The following is a 17,125-nucleotide window of genomic DNA, read 5'->3' as shown; positions in this document are numbered from 1 at the left end:
CTTCCAAGTGAAACATGCCAGGTTTGGTACATGACAGGAGATGGGAACCAAAGCAACAGTGACATTCCCTGGCTGTTGGCTCCAGGTTTGTCCCTGCAGTGTCACCAACCCCAGCCCAGCACAAGTGAGTGGAAAACTGCCCCATCCCATCCTCCTACAGAGAGATGGGGCAGCCCTGTGAGACCAAAGGCTTCTGCACATGAGTGAGCTCAGTGTTGGCTTTTGCTGTGTATGTGACTTAAATCCAGGTGCCCCAGTCTGGGATCTGTTGGTGTTAGAGGTGAGGAAACCATAGACAGACAAATGAAAGGCTCAGCTCTACCTGCCAGCAGCTTACAGCTCCTGGTGGATACTCCAGGATCATGGAGCTCGTTAGGAGAGCCTGGGCAGCCTCTAATGAGCCAGCTCTGCATTTTGGGGTGAGGTACATGAAGATTATCTTCAATTTGCTTCTCTATTTCCAGCAGTGCTGCTGAGCAGATGCTCACAGGGTGAAAAGCAGGATTCCCTCTGTGCCCCAAGAGCCCCCTGCAAAGTGTTCCCTGTCACACCATGGCTGGGAGGGAGCAAATCAAAGCAGAGCTGGTGTAGATTCAGGAAATGTTGATTTATAAATGATTGCTGGCTGCTACAGCAAAGAGCAGAGTGAGAATTCCTCCTCCTGCAGAGCTGCAGGTAAATAGCTGTGTGGTTTGTTTATGGAATTAGGCACATTGGAGCTGGCAAAGGCAAAAATCCCAGCACATCAGCTGTTTTATTTCATCCAGCTCAGCTACTTTTATCTCCCTAAGCTAAAATCCACCTGTACTGCAGTTAGGGCTGGCAGTGCCTCCCAGGCAGGTGTCCCTCAGCCCTTCCCCTCCCAGCACCAGCTGGAAGAACCAGTGAATGCCACTTGGGCTGCCCAGACTTGTTTGGCTCTCCCAGGAATTGCCTTTTCCCAGGAGATGTTGAGAAACAGCCTGAGACCATTCCTGCTGACGTAAACACAGCTCTGGGTCTGCCTGGGACCAGACCTTTGCTTGGGACACAATATATTTTCTGGAGCACCAGTGGATGTTTGGGATTCTGGGTACATCAGGGAGTCATTAGCCCTCAAGAAACATTATGTGCAAGATCATGGAGGATTTGACTCTGAAGGCTGTAGAGTTATTTTTTATTAAGGTAATTTGAGGATAATTAAGAAGTCTGGCATCAATTGTCAAATTTTGTTTCATGAATTAATTTAAGCAGAACAAACATATTTAGAGATTCTCAGCCCATGGTGCTGCAGCCATGTGTGAGCCCTGGCTGTGCTGCCTCCTCATCCCTCCCTGCCACAGGGTCCAGCTCTCATGGAGGTGAAAGCTCTGCTCCACAGTGCTGGGGCTCACTGGAAGCACTCAATCAGCTGGACTTCCAGAGAAATATTGCGAATATGCTCTAATTTTGAAGTCCCTGCCTTCTGTGTTGCCTGGATACCAATCACCAGACCTTTGGAGGGTTTATTTTTGTTAGCAGGGACTGGAAACGTCCCTCCCCCAGACTGGGTTCCTCTCTTGTGTCCTGAATTTCCCCTGGTGTGCTGCAGACCAGCCCTGGATGCCCCAGCCAGGTGGGAGTGCTGAGGGGAGGTGCTGTGCCCTGGTGCAAGGTGCTCTCCTGTTTAACCCTTGCTGGGATGAAGTGCCTGTGCTGGCTGCTGTCCCTGACCTGGCCAGCCCTGGCTGCTGCAGGGACAGTGACACACTGAGGGCCCATTGCTGCTTCTCAGAGAGCCTCAGGAGTGGGACCACTGCTTCTCTCTGCTGGGGTTTTCCTGGCTCTTCTGCAAAGCATGGGTGTTTTTCCTTAAAATGGTCATTCCTGAGGTCACATAATTCCATCAGTGCAGCACTATTCATTTAAAAACCAAACCTCTAAACACAGAAGGACTCAGCTGAAAGGAAGAGCTCAGGAATGGCATCATTGAGCACCATGCACAGGAAAGAAACTGCTCAGAAACCTGCTCTGAAAACCCTCGTGCCGGGTGAGCCCCTGTCACCAGGTGCCACAGGGCTGGCACTGTGACAGCCAGCCCCTCTCTGCTGCTGTCAGACTGGCCTGGACAGCCGGCAGCCCCAGATCTCTGTGCCCAGCCCTGGAGCTCCACAGCAGCTCAGCCACCACAGCCCTGGTGCCAGGCTGCACAGGGGACACCCCTCTGCTGGTGCCCTGCTCTGGGCACAGCCCCCAGCCCTCAGAGAATGGGGCAGCAGGAGGTGGCCCAGGTTCTCCACAGCTGGGCCTCAGCCTCAAGCCTCCTGTGCCCCTCCCTGCAAGGCTCTGTCTGGTCCAGGGCCACCAGAGACCCCGTCCAACTGCAGGACAGGCTGTCCCCAGGTAGACCACACTGGTGGGAAAAGACATGGGTTGAAACTGGATGAAAGCAGCTAAAAACCAGGCACCTGCCTGCCAAGGCTTTTTGCTGACAGAATCCAACTGTTTGGGACTGGGAGTTTGTTCCTCTCCATATTCTGAGGAATGTGGTGAGTCAGGGCCTGGCAGGGCAAGGAGAGCTCACTCTGAGCATTGGGCACATTCCCAGCTCCTCCTGGGATGAGACTCCCCTGGGACTGGGGCTGCCTGAGCCCAGGAATGGACCTTCAGAGGGGCCTTGGGAACCTTCAGCCTGCTTCTGAGAAGGTAAGGCAGATTCTGAGAAGGTAAGGCAGCTGCTTCTGAGAGCCCTCAGCTCCTCAGTGCCTGCAGGTGAGCTCCCAAATGTTCCTGGGAAGCCAGGTGTGCCCCTGTGTCCCTGCCAGTGCCAGCCCTGCCTCTCTGAGGCAGCTGAGCTGCCACAAAGAATTCCAGCTGTGGCTTCTGAGCCTGATTTTTCAATTTACAAAGAGATAACCATGTAAAGGAAATGGTTCAGATCCTAAAAACTAAAGGAAATATGTAGCAGCTGCAAATGCATTTCACAGTTCTCTGTCACTGTGATTATTTTTCTCTCCCCACTGGTCCCCCAGGTGTGACTGTGCCTATGGATGGGAGTTCCTCTGCATGTGCTTAAGGCACCTTTGTAAACACACTAAGTTAGTTAAAACTAATGAAGTTAATAGCTCCATGTAGAGGGAACAACTAGCTCTATTATAAGAAGATTTTTCTTTTGAAAAAGGGAATCATTGAAGTAGCTGAAACCAGTGGATTGAGTATTTTGTATATCATAAATCATATATATCATATCCATACATAATCCATGCAATATTTTTACTTTAGCTTTATGAACAAAGACTTGGTTGCTGGTTCTTGGTTTCCTTTGGTGATTCTGTGTGGTAAGGTGATGTTCTACAAATATTGCATCCCTGTCTTTTGAAAACAGCAGCTACAAAGTGAATATTGATCTCTAGGCCTGGCTATAAGCTGGTTAATGCTTTTTATGTGGAATAGCTTTTGATATTCCCTGTTGGCTGAGCCCAGGGTGTGGCTCTGGAACACCTGAGCCGTGGCAGAGCAGGGGTCTGGCAGCAGCCCCAGGGCACTGCAGGAAGAGGCTGGGTGGTGTTTCCCTCCTGGGCTCCCTGAGGGACATTCCCAGGCCTAACTCAGATCCAGGAGCTGGCCCTGAGAGCTGCCTGTTCCCCAGGACACAGATTCCTTGCTCCATCTTCTGGAACACAAACTCAGTGAGCTACACCCCAGCCCAATCTGCCAGGAGCTGTGGGAACCACTGTGCCAAGCGTTCCCGTGGCGCAGATGGAACTGGAATATTGAGAATGTAAACGTGGAGCAAAGTGAAATGTAAAACCCTGGGCCCTGTGACTCATCTGAGATCCTGTTTTGGACTGCCCTGGAGTCAGTGCTGGTGCCAGCATGAGGGGACCTCGGCCTCAGGGAGGGCTCTTGTCAGCTCTGCTCTCAATCCCTCTCAGCAGAGGGCACGAGCAGGGGCAGCTTCTTTCCTTGGGGCTTTCCTTTACTCAGCGTGGCCAGAGCCAGGCAGGGAAATGCAGCACTGTGCCACCAGCAGCTCCCAGGGCCCCTGTGGCCGCTGGGTCCTGCCTGAGTGTGCCCTGGCCAGCTCTGCATCCATCGTCCATGGCCCAGGAGCGCTGGGAGCCAGGCAGGCAGCTCAGGGTGCTGGCTCTGTCCCTCCCTGCCAGGCTCCTATCTCACCTCTTCTAGGACACCCTCCTCACACCTGGGCAGGGTTCTGCAGCTCTGGATACCATACCTTTGAAGCTTTTTTCCATTATGTATGTGTTCTGACGTCTATCCATCCCACAAGCACCTGCATAAAAATGATATATAATGGAAAACAAATAAATATTTATGTAAATTGGATTGCTTTGACTACTGAGCAGCATATATTCTTCCCTCTAAATTGTACATCAAGGCCCTCATTTAGGGGGGCTCTTAAGCACATCCTCAGCTGTAAGCACACACTCAGCTCCAGTGGGGAGTCTGGAATTATGCATGTGCTTAAGAGTTTCCCTGGAAGGGAGAGCTCTCTGCAGCAGGGTTACCAAGAGCTGCCATCCATCAGGAGATCAGGATAAAAACCATCTGCTGAGACATTCATTACTGGAATGGTGTGAAAGAAACCTAAAACATGCCCTTTCAAATCTGAGTCTGCAGGTTGTGTTGCAGCACTCTGTGACTAATTTTAGGCTTTGTTTTGTTTGTGGAGAGTGTATTGTTTAACTCACAGCTTAGACTCTAAGGTGTGCACAATCTTCTTAAATTACCTACTATCACTTTGCTTGTGAATTTGCACAGTTCAGTGACTGAAGTGACAACAGTCCCTAAGTGACCATTGTGCTCTGACAGTGCAGCACCAGGAGCGGAGCTGGCAGCCAACAATTCTGCCTTGTGCAGCTCCAGAGGAACTCACTGTTCCTCACAAGCTGAGACAGAAGGGGATGGGGACCTTTTCCATTTTTACTCCTGCAAATTACCCTAGATATCAATCAAAAGGAAAATCTAATGCAAGCCTTTAAATCTTTTTAGCTATAGAGTCTGGTATTTCCTATTGACTGGGACCATCAATACAGATTTGGTTACTGAGAAATGTCCTTGTGGCTTATGGGATTCCCAGGCAAGTAACTCAGTTACTCTGGGAAAAGAGCCCCACAGACAGCCTGTCCCAGAGGTCTCCCAGCTGTTTGTCCTTGTGTCTCCTCTGGTCTCTGCAGAAAAGTTGTCACAGACATGGGCAATGCTGTACCAGCCCCTTTTTCATGACAGCTTAATTTTTTTTGCTAAATAAGGGAAATGACTAGATTACACAATAAATGTGTTACTGGCACGTTAAAGACAAACCAACCCTTTGCTCTGGTTCTCAGTGCCCATCCCTGAGCACAGGAAGGGGCTGGTGGCACCAAGTGGGCTCTTCTGGCCATGAGTGACCCCCAGTCCATGTGAGCACCTTCTGCTTTGTGTTCACCACATCCAGTTCCCAGACTCACCCTGCTGCAGGGGGCAAGGCAGACTGGGAGCTTTGTGCAGCTCTGTGCTCTTTCCCTGCTGTGTTCTGAGTCAGAGCCAGGAGGATGCAGCCAGTTCATCCCTTGGCCCACGGCCACAGGGCTGGGGCTCCCCAAGGCCAGCCCTGGGGATCACATCCTCCTCCTGCCAGGGCTGAGCAAACCTCCAAGGGCAGCACCTGGGGCTCAGCCCACAGAGCCAGGCTGGGGGAGCACTGGGGAGCTCCCAGCTGGGTCCCCAGGGGAAGGGGCAGGGAACAAAGGGACCCAGGCTGAGCCCTGGGGAGGTGCATTGCCCTTGGGAGGGCCACACAACCCCACAAAGCCCTTCCCAACCAAAAATTCCCATAATTCCTCCTTTAGTTTTCTCTTTTATCTGCTATAATACTGTGGGTTTATGACCCATTTTTTTGTATTCACTGAGTTCCTTGAGAGATGAAATGAATAAAAGATAAATTATTTTTTAAACTGCAGAAGTAGTTAATGTGGAGAAGTCCTAAACCAGCCAGGGATCTGGTACTTCAGGAAAGTCCAGGTTTAAGTTTGAAGCTAAATTATCTGCTGGGGTGAAATCAGAGTCTCAGCTGGAAATAGTTTTCCACACCTTTTGGCTTTGAGAAGAAAGTGAAGTCAGCTGTGAATCAAACTTATAGCCTTTGGTCCTCTGGAATAAATGCAGCTTTGAGTCACTCACGATGTGCTGCAAATCCCCCTTTAGTGTCTGCATCCAGGACTGCTGTTAAAAAAGCATCAGAGATAAACCCAGCCCTGCCTGCAGCTGCTGTGGCCAGTGCTCCAGATAATGAGACAGGAAGCTTTCCTGAGCTCAGGTGAGTGCTTTGGGAGTTTTCACTGCTTGGGATGGGAGCTGGAAGCTGGGCTCTGCCACTGCCCAGTGCAGACTGGACTGGAGCAAGAGGATTATTCACAGGGCAAACAATTCCAGCTCTGCAATACAAGACAGAGAAAATGCAAGGACAAGCCATTCACCAAACAAGGACTAGGCCACCTTGGGCAGGCAGTGACACAGGAAGGTGACAAAGCCTCTTCCTGGCACCACAGAGTCCCCAAACTCTGATGTCTCAAGCCCCCATCCATGGGAATTACTTGTGCTCCTCCCCAGACTCCACTGAACACAATCAGCTCTCTGAAAACCTGGACTTTGAAGCTCACAAAAAAATGTGCAGCAGTAAAAGTACAGGCTTTGTCCTTGCATTTCCCACTTGGAAAGGACACGAACTTGGCAAAGTCTTGCTAAACAGGTAAAACACCTGCAGTCTGGTGAGATCCACTGCAATTAAAAATCCTTATCACTGCAGGTTTGAGGAGATGAGTGTTCAAGTTAATTTTGGTGTGGATATTCTTACAATTTCCATTCCCCAGCTCTGGTTCATGTTTAGGATGCCTGCAGTTTCTAACAGGGCTGTGGTCATTTCTGGGAGCCTGGTTCTCCTCATCTGCTGGGTCCCATCCCTTGGGCTCGCCACAGGAGTCACTGGCTGGGGAACCAGTGGAGACTTTCCATCCATTCCAGATTTCTCTTCCATTTCCCTCTCTCTTCTTGGCCGACTCCCACATCTGCTCTCTGTGACGATCCATGGGGTCACAGCAGAGGAGCTGGGCAGTTGTCCTCTGCTATTTTAAACTTTTTAACTGAATTCAGCCCTGCCCAAGGTTTGACTGCTCTTCCAACACGAGTTGGAGTGTCTGTATTATGAAACTAAGGCTGATCATGGCATCAGAAGGTGGAACAGGTTTTTAACTGTGGTACTTCCATGCTTGATGATGTTTAAAGTCAAGATTCCCTGTGTGACCTTATTAGACTTTTATTTTATGTTTATAATTCAAAGTTGAAGATTTAAACTATCTTCTGAAATTTTCATGAGAGGAACCTGCAGTTTTTATTGCACAACAGTAATACCAAGAAGTGAAAACTTTTTATTTGCATGTAAAAACAGCCTTGATCTGAGCAAGGATTCAATGTTGTGAAAGTTAGCATGAGCAGGCATTAATTCTGGTACTGAGAAGAAAGGGAAAAAAAAAATCTAATTTTCATCAATTAGTTTGAAAAAAGAAAGAAAAAGTTATCTTGGGTGCAAAATGCTATGGGAAAAATTGAGTGTTTTGCTGGAGGCTCCTTAGCTAAAGTATTTATCACTTCTAGATCATTCTTGGTGCAGAGGCATTTAGCATTGTTTCTGCTGGTAAAATAAAATACATGAATGCAGAAGAGAGGTGGCACATGGGGAGCTCAAGACAGCACATGTTAAGCACAAAAAAAGCAAATAGTGTGCAAAAAAAGCAGCAAAATAATAAAAGGAAAATTACTGTGGTTTGAGAAGCATTTGGAAACCCTCACACACTGCCACCTCCTTGTCACATACAGATAAGCACAACAGTGGTTCTGCAGCTTATTACACAGAAAACATTGATGGTGTTAAGGATGAAAAGATTTTGCACTGAAGCTTGACAGGTTTGTGATTTTCCTGATGCAGGGAAGAGTTATCTTTGGAGCGAGGCAGGGGCAGGATGTGATGCCTGGTGCTGCCCTGTGTTCATTCCTTTGCCATGTGAGCTGGGAGATAGTTGACCTTAAAAATCCCATAATACCCCCTAATGCTGCACTTTCCCTCCTCCTGCATATTTCCAGTGAGATGTTACTAATCCCAGGAAAGGAAAGGGCAAAAGCTTTGGGCCACTGACGAGCCAAACTCAGAGTGCTCAGATAGGAAAACAAATAGCATCCAAAGCACTAAATCTGGGCAGGTTTTGAGCTAAGAGCTGCTAAAAACCCTGTTAAAAGTCAAGCCAGGAAGAATAAACTCAGAACAGGCAATTACACTTCACTCTTGGCTTGGTTGCACAGGCTGGTTGTTCAGAATTGCCATGGAATGATTTATTGGGAGATAATGGAGCATTGCACACCCCAGCTCCCACAGAGGCTCCACACCTTCATCAAGATGCCAGTATTTAGTGCTAAGCTTTATTAAGCATGAAAGGAAAAAAAAAAAAAAAGCCCAACTTGAATTTTTAATGTCCTGAGTTAGTCCTTAAAAAAACATTTATAGAGTAGATGATAGTGATTCAACAGAGCAACCTTGGAAGGGAGACTAAAATGAATATTGACTTTGCTTTCCCAGTCTGTGGTTTGTGGTAAAGGAAACAATTTTTAATTCTCCATCTTTCACTACTGGCAATTCTGATTGTGAACTAAAGACAACACCAATATTCCTCATTATTGTTAATGCCTTTATGAAAGGCTGATTTGGTTTTGGAATTGCTCTGAAGTGTACTAAAGTGATTAAAGTGTTTAAAAATTACTGACCTAGTTCATTCAGATAGCTGTAGGGTCTCCAGTCTGCAGTTTCTCTGTCAAGGATTTTGTTACTGAGCTGTTCAAAAAGTATGATAATGGGTTAATGCTGGAAGAGACAGACAGTTCCCACCCCAGACTACAGCCCAAGGATGTCAGGAATAAAAATGGGAGGTGGCTCCTGCCTTGGCCTCACCATCTCAGCCCTTTATCTGTGTGAGCTGGACAGCTGTTCACTAGCATTAGGGAAAATCACAAAGGAAAGTCACTTCACCAAGCCATGAACACAAACATGCTGGAGAACACAGGATTTCCTTTGGAACCACGACTGGGATGCCTGTGGATGTGGGTGACACTCCAGAGTAACCCATGGAGATGGATGGATCACACCCCTACAGCAGCATGCACAGAGGGGCTCCTGGAGCTGGGGCTGCACTGACAGGACAGGCAGGGGACACGAGTTCTCTCAGTTCAAGGAAAATCACTTTGGCAATGATGGAGCACCAAGGTCCCTGTGCATCTGCCAGCAAAGAGGAGAGTCCAGGGCTGCCCTGCAGGTGCTGCTGCTGGGACAGCACCTCCAGAGTGTGCAGTGAGAGGAGAGGGGCCTCTGCTCCGGGGTGCACGGCCCCACTGGGCTGGGACAGGGCAGAGGGGGCTCCACAGAGGAGTGGTCACCAGCTGAGCCCTGCAGGGCGGTCTGGGAATAGCTGTAGGTGCTAAAACTGCCGAGCTTTCCTCCTCACATTATTCCCTTGAAAGCCACACCTGCTGGAATGCAGCTGGTCCAGAGGAAGTGTCAATTCAAGACCAAATCCCAGCCTTGTTTCTGAAAAGGTCTGAAGCCATCACTGCCCTCCTGTGTCTGCTCCCAGACTGGGAAGCCTCCTGCTGTGTTTGGAAGCATTCACCTCTGCTATTTTACTGGATTTACAAGAAAATGCTAAACAAAAAGGAGGTTAAGATTGAAAGAGAGTATTCAAAATTGCCACATTTAATTTTTCCTGATCTACCATTCCTTTTTGCTTAGCTGTCTTAGTAGGTTTTTAGACCTGGAACAAAATCCCCCACTGATGTATTGAAGCCTATTGGGATACTAAATCCCAGCTGGGGCCCAGCACCTACAGCCACATTCCAAGGGCATTTTCACCCCTCCACTGTCCTTTCCAACAGCCCTCGGTGCTGCTGCCACCCCACCCTGGGCTACAACATCCCTGTGTTGTCCCTGTGCCCGCAGTGCTCCCGCTGCCCCCGGCACTGAGGAAGCTCTGCAGGAAATCCGGAGAGCCCAGGAGTCATTTCCTGATCATCCAGCAGCTCCCTGTGCTTCCCCAGCTGGGAATGGAAACACAGACAGTAGAGACAGGGATGGATGGATGGATGGATGGATGGATGGATGGATGGATGGATGGATGGATGGATGGATGGATGGAGCAGTTGGACAGCCCAGCAGTGGTGTGAAGAGCAGATCCATTTGGAATGTGGTGACTGGGAGGAATTCGACCCTTGGCACCATCAGTTCTCCTCAGCAGAGCCCACAGCTTCATTCTTCTCTTCAAAACTTGCAGCCAGAACACAAATGCTGATTTTTCAACCCAGCTGCACCACTTAGAGCACATTTATTAAAGTCTTGGGGTTTCTATTAAAAGCTATGGCTTTGCAGGATTTATAAATCAGCTCACAAACCTAAAATTTTGGCATGAAGAGCTACGGGCTAGAATTGATTTTTTTTAATGAAATGATTTGAGGACATTTCTAAGTTTTTCTGAATGCAATTTTTCTGAATGTGATTATAGCTGTCTCTTTGTGCTACTATCATTTCTTAGCACTCTATAATTTGTTAACTTTTTTTTTTTTAAGATAGAAAATACTTCAATTTTTACTGTGAAGCAAAATTGCTTTTCTGGAGGAAGAAATCCTTCATAGTAAATTTATCCATTAAAATTCCAGGCTGGTAATTTTAGCAATTTGGTTAAAACTACCTCATATCTGGCAACGTTTCCTTTAAGATCAAGGAGATACCAGCCTGAGTAAACAAAGTCATTATCTGCCTGTCTGAAACAGCTGGATAGATGACGGTGGCCACTTGATCACCACCAGCCATTTGTCAATGCCCAGGTTTTTAAGTCCATGGTGATTAGGCAAAGAAGTGCTGGCAGGAATTCCATCATACCTTTATCCTCCAGGAGGGCAATCAATAATTTGACATTTATTTCCCTAAATACTGACTTCAGATCTCTCTGGTCCAAGCTTGTGCTGCTCAGTTTTAGATGCCCATCCTGAATGTGCTGCAGCCATTCTGCAATTGCAGTCCTCCTTTTTCTTGGGCAAGTTTTAGTCAGAGATACTTAAATGGTGCTTTCTGTACTGAATGCCTTTTTATTAGCTGGGTGACATCCAGTCAGACCATTTCCAGTGACCTCTGTTTTGCATTTTCTAATTTTATGTGAACTCTTTGGTAGAATTTAGGACTTCCTTTAATAGATGTGAAACTGCTGGCTTTAAAAAATCAGGACATCTAATAGCAATTGATTTTTATGATGTCTGTAGAAACCAACACCTGGACTTTTGCTGCGATGCTGGAAGGGAATGAGGGTGTAATTATGAGCTTTGCAAAAGCTCAAGGTGAGAATCCTCCATTTTGCAGCAGCCTCATCCTTTACACAGAGTATTCTTCATGAACTTAGCAGAGCTTGGTAAAAGAGATTTGTTTTTACTTCATGTACTTAGTTCAAAAACTCAGACACAAAGCTGGCATTGAAGCCCTGAGAGGGGTTCTGTGAGTGGTCCTGCCAAACACCCTCTGCACAAAACAGGTCCTCAGCATCTGAAATCTGCTCTGTGGTTCAGCAATGAGAGCTCTGGTGTGAAGACACAGATATGGAGGTACGTAATCTCCATTTATCTGCTTTGGAAATTTGTGGTAATTCTGTGGCAAAAGGTCACCCGAGTTCATGTCTGATACTCCTTGGTAACTCGCAGCATCATTACTAGCTGGTGCTGCACATGTCATGAGAAAAAAGGCCAAACCTACTTGTAGGAGCTCATAAGCAAAGGTCAAGGTTTGGCTTCAGTTAAAGTCACAGTAAAACATCTCTTGGCTCCAGTGGTTCCAGCATTTCCCCCAGGCTGACTTGCCAAGCTCTCTCCCAGGGGAAGAGCAATCACTTGTGGCAAAGTGCTGGGAGTTAAAAGCCTGCACTGAGGTGCTGGAGCCTCCTCCTGAACCTCAGAGCTGCAGATCCATTCTCAGGGTCCTTGCACAGAGATGAAGCTCAGCCCTGAAAGCTCCTGCTGGCACCTGGCACGGGCTTGGGGACAGGACTGCAAGGGCTTGGATCCCCCAGTCCATGTGTCCAGCTGCCTTTTACTGCAAACACCCAGGCACACACTCCCTCAGAGAGCTGATCAAGCTCCATTTTAACAGTAATCAGATTTCTTTGTCCCATTAGTCGTCCTGGGAAGCTATTCCAAAATCTCACTGATCTGATGGTAGAAATCTAATTTCCAGCTTCGACGCATTCATGGCCAGTTCATCCTCATTTGTTCTCGAGCCAGCTCTGTCATCTCACTTAAATAGCTCTCCTCCCTCCTCGTGTTTACCTTGCTGTATTTATAGATGGCAATCATGCTCCCCCTCAGCGTTCATTTTGCCAGATAAAAGCAGCCAAGCCTTTTTCAGTCTCTTCTGATAGGCTCCCCCTTATCCTCCCACTTGTTTTCCTCCTGTCCGTGTTCCAGTCTGTGCTCCACTGGCACACCCCGAGCCCCAAACACACTGGGGAGGGTTTGATGCCTCCACTGGTGCTTGTCTCTCAGCAGCCCCAATGGTTCACCTTCAGGACCTGAGCAGTGGCCAAAAGTGTGTCTGGCAGAGGGGGCATGAGGAGGTGAGATCCTTCCCCCTGCTGAAACCTGGCCCTGCTCCCATCCTGTGCAGACACACCCGTGTCACAAACTGTCCCCAGTGCACGGCTGGGCCCTTCAGCTCCTGCTAAAGCCTCACCCACCTCCTTCCCCCCAGAGGTGCCACCCTGGGAGCTGCAGCAGGGTCAGTACACAGAGCTGGCAGCCCCCAGGCAGGGATCCTGGGGATGGGAGAGGAGAGCAGGAAGGAAACAGGAATGATATGTGTAGAGTTGGAGGAGAAAAGAGAATAGGAATAGGGACATGGGAAATAAAAAAGATAAGAGAGTGCAGAGATCACCAAGAAAAGAGGGGAGAAAAGGCAAGACGCAGAAAGAAAGGGCAGGGAAGCACAGGAGAGAAAACTCTCCCCACACTGGAGCAGGGCTCCCAGCTGTCCTGCCTTTGTGAGAGGAATGGCTCCAGCCCAGCACGCCCAGGCCTGATCTCCTTGGAGCACAGGGAGGAAACACATCCCGGGTCTGGCTCAGCACTTCAGACATTCCTCTGCCATTGTTTCTTCATTTTGCATCTGTGCTGGCTCCTTTGTGACCCCAGCTGGCACTCTAAAGAAATGAATCCTCCAAGTACAACTTGTGCACATTTCTCTGCAGAAAGTGAGAATGGCACCAGGCACACTGATTTGGAAATGAACTCGTTAAGGCAGCCATTAGGGCTTTATATGCTCCTTTGTCTTACTTGGCTGCAGAGCTGCAGACAGACAAAGTGTATTTTTGGCCATCCTCAGCTATTCAGCACTGCAAAGCATTCTCATTAATAAGTGAGATGGTGGGAGATCTAAAGGAAATATCAGCCCATATATTTTGATAAATACCCTGAAAATACCAGTTCTATTGGTCTTTCAGTGATTATCAGGACAACCTGAGTGACTACAATGGCCAGAGCTGCAGTAGGGGGAGCAGCTTCCAGGCAAGTCCCAAAGCACCACTTGGGGATTAAACCTTTCCAGCAGCCTAATTTTTGAAGTAGTTCTGTGAGAAGATGGCACTGCAGGCTGGGAATCCAGGATAGGTGCTGGCTTTGACCTTTTCTGAATTGATTTAAATTTCTGCAAAAGGATTAGTGGTCCAGATGGACACTCATCCTAAATATGACATTATGAGCATTTGCACTTTCAATTTGGGGAGCAAAAATTCATGATGCAAGGGGACCATCTACATCAAAAAACATATTTACACATCTGTCTAAACATTTCTCTGAGAAATCTCTGGAGCCAGCCTTTTTATTACATTTTAATGAGATTTTCTTTTACCAACTAAGAAATTACTTACAGGAGCACATGTAGAGATATTTCTGCCTGTCCTGTACAATACTGTCTTTTTTGCATTAATCTTGTTCATATGGCATTCCAGTGAATAGTTACATTTGGATTAAGGTGACACAGCCTGAAATGCCATCATTTTGAAAGCTGACAACCTTGATGAAATCAACTGCATTTCCCCTTTCCCTGTGCTCCCTCTGCTTTGCCCCACCTGGGCTTATTAAGGCTCCAAAGGAGGAGCTGTTTTACCATTTGCCACATCTAAATTTACTGCTAAAGTGCTGAATTGAGTCACAGTGTTGTTCATGAATGGTCTGAGGGAATCAATTGCAACAAATGATAAGGGAAGAGCTCCTGGATGTTCCAGTGAGAGGGCTGGAACAGCTCTGCTGGAGAGCCAGGAGTGACAGCAGAGCTCCCAGAATGTCCCTGCATGAGTCCTCAAAAGCACCCCAGGTACCTTCGTGCATCGTCCTGCTTGTCTGTGTCAGCAGGGAATTTGTGTGTCTGATGTGGGAAACAATGAAACAGCAAAGAGAGATTACTGATTAATGCTTCATTGATTTACTGGTGTTGTGTTAATGGATAATTATATTTATTGAGTTATTTATCTCTTCTGAGAAGCAAGCATACCTCAGAGTTGCTAAGACACCAAGCCTTGCTGACCCAGACAGGCTTGAGACTCCAGTTCCCATTCCCAGAGACTGGGAAGATACAGGGAGGGGAAATCCAACCTTTCAGTGTCTGGGATATCAGGAATGCTACCCTGGAGTTTGAAGTAGTGCTGGCAGACAACAGGGCCCAAGAGGCATTGCTTTTCTTGATTTCCTTGAACTGATAAGAACATTGCTGCAGTGGGGTGGGGTAATATCTACCTTACAGGAGCTGTTTCCATCCTGATTACTGGGAAAGAAGCGTGAAGTCACCCCACATGAGAGAGTGTGGTAGCTTGGATTGGAAAAACAATGAACACTGCTGCTACCCTGGGATATATCTGGGAAGAAAACAAGTCAGCACAAAATACTTTGGAAGCCACAACAGTTCTTAAGAAACTGAAAACATGGTAGAGACAATCTAGTTTAGAAATCTTTGTTGGAGTACTGGGTGTTCTAAAACATCTACAGACGCAATCTATCCTGCATTATGGTGTGAAGCTCTTGACTATTAGCATTAAATATAAGAGAAAAAACCAAAATACTTAAATAATACAGTGTTATCTTCTTGAAGGTGTTAATAAAGTCCTTCCTGACAGTCCAGCTGCTTTGCAGGTGAGGGGAGGGAGGCAAAACTCAGGAAATGCATGGGCTGCACCACAGCTGCCTCCTTGGTTTAACCTATGGAAAAGCCCCTGGGCAGTCTTGTACTTGAAACAAATGAAAGCTTTTTGTTACAAAACCAGGAGTAATGTTAGAAATCAAGGTGCTATAACTGTACCAAGGAGTCCAAAACGTTTTCTATTGTGTGCAAAGGATTTTCAGAAACCAAAGCTGGAGCCCTGAAAGGCAAACCTGGGCAGTTACATTGTATGCTCAGAGACATTTTATCTATTTCCTCAATTTAAGTTATAAACACATTTACCGAGCAGAATAATTTACCAAGAAAGGCATCATATTTATAGTGGCAGTTCTAATGAAAACATCAATCCCAGTCTGGTTCCAGCTGCATAACAAATAGATACATATTTCAAAGTACCATCAGGAGAAGAGGTGGAAAATTCCAACTGGAGCAGCATCATTTAAACAACGAGGCCCTGTAAGGAGCAAATGAAGGGGCTTTGCTAAGGCATGGGCTCAAACTGCAGGCAGAGAGGTTGGTTGTGGGGAACACGTTCATGTCAAAGGGAAATGAAGTGCTGGGCTGGCTGCTTGAGCCCATCTCCACCTTTACTGGAGGCTGGCAGCCATGGGTGAGGAAGGACAGGGACTGGGGTCCCCAGCACCATCACCTCCTCCCCTTGCCCTCTGCATTTGCCTCACTCTGAACATGCACTTTGCTTTGCTGACATCTTGTGGAGATCTAGATTGAGCCTAATTTACTGCAGAATATCCTGTTTCCAAGAAGTGGCTTTATCTGCAGGGTGTCTCTTACATAAGGGCCGTGGCTCAGGGGAAGCTGCTCCTGCATGTGCAGCTCTGACCAAGCACTGCTTTTCTGCTGAAACATGCAATGAGATTTTCGAGGTCAGATCTGTTTTGTGGTAAGTGCCGAGCCTTTGAGTCCCAGCTGTTTGCCAGAGTTGCTGCTGACAAATGATCTCAGATCAGGATGTGATTCCAGAGCTGAAGCCTTTGCATTGAACATCTGTCAGCCAGGCTGCCAGGGCTCTGCCATCTCCCCCAGCTACAGCTCTGTGACATTCACAATCAAACCAACAGCAAACACACCTCTCTTGGGGTCTGCCAGTGGGAACTGGGGCTGGAACCCACCCCTCATGTCAGTGTGTGCCCCCCCCCAAGACAGCCTTGAGCCTGCTCGGGGGTCTTGGCTCAAGGGCCCGTCCTCGCTCCCCACAGCCCATGGTCCCAGTTAAACAGGACACTTGGATCTGTCTCTGTGCTCTGAAAGTGTTGGTGGGGTCACCTCTGCCCTCTCCCTTCCCTTCCCCACTGGCTGTGGGCCAGGACCAGCTGGAAGGAGCAGCAGGACCCTGTGGCTCTGCAGTGGGATTTGAGGTCCCCACTGATGTCACCAGGAGCCACCTGGGACAAGGTGAGTTCTCATCCAGCTCAGCTGGCTGGGGCTTGTTCTCCGCACCCAAAATGAGCTGAAATAAAACTCTACCAGAGTGCTCTACTACTCAGCACAGTGTTGAATTAATGATTCTGAGCTTGTACATATCCCCCAAAATCCTTTTCCCCCCCCTTGCACACAGCACCCTGAACTCAGAATTACTCCTGCTCCACAGTTCCCTCTGGTCGATACTTAAGTGGCCACCCAGGCTGATTTACCTTGATAGCACAGTCCATTTTCTACACATTTATTCATGAAGCTCTTGTAACTGCTGGCTGGAAATACATCAAATTCAAATCTAATGCTATCCCTGTTTAAAAAAACAACAACAAAAAAACCCCCAACCAACAAAAAATCTCTCTCTTCCCAAAGGTGAGAATTTTATCCTGGTCTGAACAGCAAGGAAAGACTTAAATGCCTAAAGGAAAAGGAATTGGACTGAGCTCC

General features: G+C 47.7%; 1 protein-coding gene across 2 annotated transcripts in view; it reads right to left on the bottom strand.

Moving 5' to 3' along the window:
* The window catches only part of MEGF11 (multiple EGF like domains 11), a 189,871-nt gene that overhangs the window by 2,096 nt on the left and 170,650 nt on the right, over positions 1–17,125 (bottom strand). Inside the window, exons 20-22 of one of the 2 annotated variants that reach the window (XM_059481906.1) lie at positions 14,824–14,942; positions 8,773–8,839; positions 4,196–4,252 (exon numbers count right to left, since the gene is read on the bottom strand). In XM_059481906.1, coding sequence (XP_059337889.1) covers positions 4,196–4,252; positions 8,773–8,839; positions 14,824–14,942 — 243 coding nt within the window. The remainder of the gene's footprint in view (positions 1–4,195; positions 4,253–8,772; positions 8,840–14,823; positions 14,943–17,125) is intronic. The other variant, XM_059481905.1, reaches the window with a different exon arrangement.

Source organism: Ammospiza nelsoni, chromosome 14 (assembly GCF_027579445.1).
Source record: "Ammospiza nelsoni isolate bAmmNel1 chromosome 14, bAmmNel1.pri, whole genome shotgun sequence".
Taxonomy (NCBI): Eukaryota; Metazoa; Chordata; class Aves; order Passeriformes; family Passerellidae; genus Ammospiza; species Ammospiza nelsoni.
Note: the sequence above shows the minus strand (reverse complement) of the source record. Positions and strands in the feature narration are given on the sequence as shown.